At 41.5% G+C, this 6038-nt stretch overlaps 1 protein-coding gene across 1 annotated transcript in view; it reads left to right on the forward strand.

Annotated features, from left to right (window-relative positions):
- The first annotated feature begins 918 nt into the window (after nt 1-918).
- The window catches only part of LOC108535055 (UDP-glucuronosyltransferase 3A1-like), a 46290-nt gene continuing 41170 nt past the window's right edge, over nt 919-6038 (forward strand). The window contains 2 exon segments of the mRNA XM_017880727.1: nt 919-1392; nt 3724-3825. Of these exon segments, the coding sequence (XP_017736216.1) occupies nt 1299-1392; nt 3724-3825 (196 nt within the window). The 5' untranslated portion in view covers nt 919-1298.

Consider the following 6038-nt stretch of genomic DNA (forward strand, 5'->3'; position numbering starts at 1 on the left):
TAAATGAAGAGCTTGGAGCTTGATAGCAAGTCCTTTATTTTGCTAATGCATTATAAAAGGTATAAGAATAGATGGACTGGAGTCTTGTGATGACCGGTAAACCTTCCCCCCTCCACACTTCTCTTTCCCCTTCTCCCTTTCCCTTCTCCCAGCGCGCGTGTGTGTGTAAGTGTGTGTGGGTGTGTATGTTTGTGCATGTGTCTGTCTGACTCTCTCTCTTTCTCATTTCATCCCTCTCCACAATGGACATGTCTAGGTGAGGGATGCACAAATGTAATGCTTTAAATAAAATGTAATGCTTTAAATTCAGATTAAAAATATAATACTTGTAGACTGAAGGCAGGAATAGGACAAGCAGAATTCAAGGGCCCATTGCATCTGGTAGACATAATCCATGGAAGGATTTCTCTGCCTATCTAGAATTGCTCTGAAAGCCTTTCCTAAAGTAAGTCTTGGTTTGAGGACAGAGAGTACAAAGGTGACCATATCTGGTATAGTGATCCCTGTCCTTCCCAGGGTTGACCTTTCAAGGGGGCGGAATTACAAGCTATTCTCAGTTTGTGCTTTGGGGAGATTATCAAAATATCACCAGGTCTATTTTATGATACACATTCAGAATCATAGTCTCTATGTTTGAATTTCAGTCTCCAGGCACAGACCCAAAGTGACTTCCAGAATTAGAGCACTAGTAGCTCCTCTTCATGAACGTTACCTTCTAAAGAGGCCCTCAGAGAGGGTAGATCAGTTTCCCTTAAGGATTCGCTATCAGGGACATCTTGAGCTTGGGACACCAGCTAGAGATTTTCAGCAGGTTTCCGGGGAAAATGTGGGCATGGAGATGGCACTATGAGGTAATAGAGGCAGCTGGAAGGGAAGTAGAGTACCATAAGTTCAGACAGCTCCACAAAAGACAGGCGGTTTCCTTGGGGATGGAGCCTTCATTAACCTGGTTTACTGAGGCTCCTGTCATTCCTGGCTCTTAGTAAGGATTTTCCAGATAGGACAGCTGTGATTACACAGGCAGAGAAAGATTACAGATCAGGTTACCAACCCCCTCCTACTGACTTCAGGTAGTTTGATAGGGTGAGGGCAGATTAACGCATGGAGCATGCACCCAGGGAGGAGGGGCAGAGGGAAAGAGAACGAACAGAAGGGCAAGAGAATTGGCAGAATCCTGTCTCCAACGTCTTCCTAGGCCCACAGCCGGTGCCTTTGGCGCACTGAGGCGCACAGAGTCACTTAGCCAGGCGCAGGGCGCGCAGCCCAGGCTGAGGTCTGCGGCTTCCATAGAAGTGAGCATGGCTGGGCAGCGGGTGCTGCTTCTAGTGGGCTTCCTTCTCTCTGGGGTCCTGCTCTCAGAGGCTGCCAAAATCCTGACAATATCTACAATGGGTGAGTGCTTGGCCGGAGAATTCCCAGACAGGCGCGTCCCGGATACCCGCACTGCAAGGGCTCCAGCGAAAGGCGCTTGATCAGAGTCATCTAGGCGATTTTCCAGGCTCGGCTTGCGGACCAGGCTGGAGGAGGGAGAAACCCATCCAGCTGTGGGGCAGAGAGGGGCCTCTATTGCTGAGGTGAGGAAGATAGTTTTGGAGAAAAGAGACTCTCCTTTCCTCTCTCTTCTTGTTCAGGACGCGCTCCCCATCCTGCAGGGTTGGGGCCAGAAATTTGAGACCAGGACCAGAGCTTGAGTTCCCGGGTTGCCTTCTCCAGAGCGCAGTGGGACTTTCAGAGGCTCACCCTAAGCTCCATGGGGCGGGGGTGCACAGTAGCTTCCAGTAGAAACGGTGGTGGGCGTTTTCAGCTCTTGGAGACCAGGGAAAGGCACTCCTGAGGGCAGCACTGCAAATGTTGTGAAGCTGCATCCGGAGCCAGGGTGGCACAGGCAGGTATTTCATGGCTGCAAGGCCAGTGGAGTGTTTTCCTCCACGGGAAACCTGGAGAACTGCCCAGGGCTGAGGAGAGGACCCAGGTCGTTCGGATCTTTTGGAGCCTCATTCCTTTTACCTGTGCCGCTGACCGTTTTTGAGGGATTCATGGAACTGTTAATTCAGCATTTTGGGTCGCAGTTTTATTTTACTTTTATTTCAAAGAAGTAGAAGATGAAAGAGAATTATATATGAGCTCGATCCCAGGATCGAGCCTCCCCAAGACTTTATTTCAATCCGTAGTGGGCTCTAATGGAGTCCTTTTAGATCACGGAGAATCAGGGCTTGTAGAGCTGGAAGGAACCACGGATCATCTAATTTAGTACCCGCTTTGGTTTTCTGAGAGGGCAACTGAGGGACAGGAAGTGAGATGCCTTTCTTAAGAGCCCACATGGCCTCCCTAATGTCCCATGAAGAATTGTTTAGGGTTTCTTACCCCAAGACCACGCTCACCACAACTTCCGCTCTGAAGCCCTTTTCACTAAGGATTTTCAAAAATCACTAAGAAACTGTGTTAGTTCATTTGAACCCTTTTCCCCCCTGTCTGAGCGTTAGTAGCAGTGAAGCAACAGAGCTTCTTGACTTCTTGAAAGTACACCGTCCTCCTTCCTCAGACTCCAAAAGGAAGCTGGTGTCGTTTCTGAATCCAGGTGCTGGAATCCTGGTCTTTGTCCCAGAAAGCCATTTGACCTCTTAAGACTCACTATGAATGGCTGTTTCTGTGAGGACCCCTTCTTCCCGATTCCCTGTTCTTACATGGATTAAAATTTGAGCAAGACCTGTTGCAGATTTGTACTTTATACATCCCTTGTTGCTTTAGACTATTCACGTCTGGGTATAAGTAAACCGAGTCATTCAGAGAGCTGCACACTACTTCTCTACTCCCCTTCCACCTCCATCCTCAAACTCTTGGCATGTTTCCATTAATTTCTCTTCTGATCTTCCTTTTTTTTTTTTTTTTTTTGCTGCTGAGACCCTTAGATTCCAGTGAAGGATCTTCTAAGAGAAGATATTAACGTGATAAAATTTTTACCTCTTTTGAGGACCAAGCTTCTCTTTCCTTAGCATGGTAGGGTTTTCCTAGAATCAGTGATTCCTTCGTTTTTGGTGCAACCAGGATCTTGTAGGCCCACCCCAAGGGCTCCACAGTCGTCCTCAGATATCTTAATTATAAGTTGAATACTGGCCAAATTGAGTAATTTCCTGCCAAATACATTTGAATCACAAAGATCTGGGCTCTAAGTAGTAGCTTCTGTCCAATGGCAGTTTCTTAGACTCACCTTGTAACTTCTATATTTCTGTCTGCTACAGCAGTGTACTTTTCCAGAATAGAATGACAGATAGCTCTGATTGATTGCTCATTAGGAACTCTTCATACTAATGTTGACACTACTGTGCTGTGTTTTCTATCATTGCAGTTATATTTTGGAGACAGTGCCTCTCTAAGGCCCCAATTAACATGCAGTATGTACCTTAAGATGAGCAACTTTTACAGGCGTAATCACAGAGAAGCTCATTACACTGACACAGAGACTTTGAGCCACAAATGGAAATCTTTGATGGAGGATTGCCACAGGTCCTGCACATAGGACAGGAAGGCTTTGGGTGCATGTGCCGGGCATTACCCAAAGTGAGATTGAGGAACAGGAAGCGCTTGTGTCCATCTGCTCACTGTTTGCCTTTCCTCTTCCCTAAACTTTTTCTGCTGAATTTCCATTCCCTCCTGCCAACTCCCATATTGTCATCAGAAACTCTATTTTCTTCTGTACAAAATGACATTGTGCATTGTTTCTAGGTGGAAGTCATTACCTACTGTTGAACCGGGTGTCTCAGATTCTGCAAGAGCATGGTCATAATGTGACTATGCTTCCTCAGAGTGAAAACCTTTTAATCCCAGGTATCTTTTAAAACTAATTTTATATTCTTTTACTCTAAGAAAAAAGTGATAATATCTTTTTTATAGAGGTGCATAGTAAAAGCTTTTTTGAATGTAGTCTTATTTCGGGATGAATAAATGTGTGTGTGGGTGTGTGTTCACGTTAAGTATTGGAATTCTTATTGGGGTCTGTAGACTAAGACTTCACATGCCATACTTCTGTGTTTTACTACTTACCTGAGTGTCATCCTATTTTAGACAACTTTCCACACATTATTAGTAATAATTTTGAGGAACACTACACAATAGTATGGCTTAATTTTTTTTTGAACAGAAATATTTAGCCATATTTCAAGCTTTTATTATGTAAGTATAGAAGTTCTTCCTATCCCACAGGTTACTTTCTGTTCTTGAGAGACTTGAAATTTATGAAAGATTTCCCAGGGAACCTCTTAATTATGAACTGAGATGGGAATATATGATTAACATGACCTCATATGCTTGAAAAATTTGTAGCTATGCATAAGTTGCACATAATGATGTCAAAAGTTCTTAATTGCTTCACTGCCTCCAAAGAATTGTAACTAAAATGAAACTCATCAAATTCTGTTGACAGACAAGGAGAAGGAGGACCAGAGAACTTAAATAATTTGTTTAATGTCAAATGAGAAATTAATAACAGAGTTGGGTGAATCTGGGTCTTCAGGTTCTGGGTTTCTCAATCTGAGGGTTTCTGAAACTTTGAACAACATCAAAAATTAACCATCTTGGGAGAAAAAGTCTGAGTCATTATAAAATTCTGAAGGTAAATTTCAGGCCTTGTTAATGTTCAGATAGTTTTAAGGTACTCTTGATCACCCTCTAGATCGAGTTTCGGAATGTTCACTGAATATCGTTTTTATACATTTCCCTTTGTATCTGCCTTATAGTCAATCTGATTTCTCAGCAGTAATATATGGTCATTTTATTTTGGTGGTTCCAATAGCCTTTGAGAAACTGCTGAAAGCTATAGACCCACTACTTTAACAGACCATGCACACCAAAATCTACAAATGATTCTGTGGATCCATGGATCTGTTCAGTTTTATCTTTGGGTTCAAGTGTTGGGGTTCAGTTGTTCTGGAGTTTCTTTCAGTATTCCTCAATCTTTGGACAGTTCTGAGGTTGAGATGAAATATTCTTTCTTCTATTTTGCAGTAGTATTTGGGTAGAGTTCTGAAAATAGGAAAACACCTGATTGGGTTGTTTTGATAGTCTGATAGCCAAATCAGTGTATTGAAATATTTCAACATTTGTTAACTACATGTTTCCATCACTTCCTTATTTAAAACTTTAATAACTAAATGACTTCAGGGATACTGAAGAAGTGTAGGTTTCTTGTGCTCACATGTAATATTTTTCCAATTCATAACTGAAATATCAAGTATAGGATAACAGCCTAAAGGAGCATAATTCTTTGAGGTTCTGACTCTTTTTCCTTTTAAAAAAATTTTATACTTTTTTATTGCTGCATAATAGACGTACATATTTTCAGGGTACATGTGATAACTTAATACATTTATATAATTTGTAAGGATCAAATCAGGGTAATTGGGATATTCATGACCTTGAATATTTGTTCTTTCTTTATTCTAGAAACATTCAAATTATTCTCTTTTAGCTACTTTGAAATATACAATAAATTATTGTAAACTATAGTCACCCTACTTATCTTTCAAACACAAGATCTTCTTTCTTCTGTAAAGCTATAGATGTGTACTCATTAATCAACCTCTATCCATCTCCCCTCTACACTACCATTTCTGGTCTCTAGTAATCACCAGTCTACTTTTTACTTTCATAAGATCCACTTTTGTGAGCTGCTACAAATGGATGAGAACATGGGATATTTCTCTTTCTGTGCTTGGCTTATTTCACTTAATATTATGGCCTCTAACTCAATCCATGTTGCTGTAAATTACAGGATTTCATTATTTTCTATAGCTGAATAATATTTCATTGTGGATTTAAATCACATTTTCTTTTTTTTTTTTTGACCAATGAGACGCCTTTATTTTATTTATTTATTTTATTTTATTATTATTATTATACTCTAAGTTCTAGGGTACATGTGCATAACGTGCAGGTTTGTTACATATGTATACTTGTGCCATGTTGGTGTGCTGCACCCATCAACTTGTCAGCACCCATCAACTCATCATTTACATCAGGTATAACTCCCAATGCAATCCCCC

Source organism: Rhinopithecus bieti, unplaced genomic scaffold, assembly GCF_001698545.2.
Source record: "Rhinopithecus bieti isolate Rb0 unplaced genomic scaffold, ASM169854v2 scaffold_11966, whole genome shotgun sequence".
Lineage (NCBI taxonomy): Eukaryota > Metazoa > Chordata > Mammalia > Primates > Cercopithecidae > Rhinopithecus > Rhinopithecus bieti.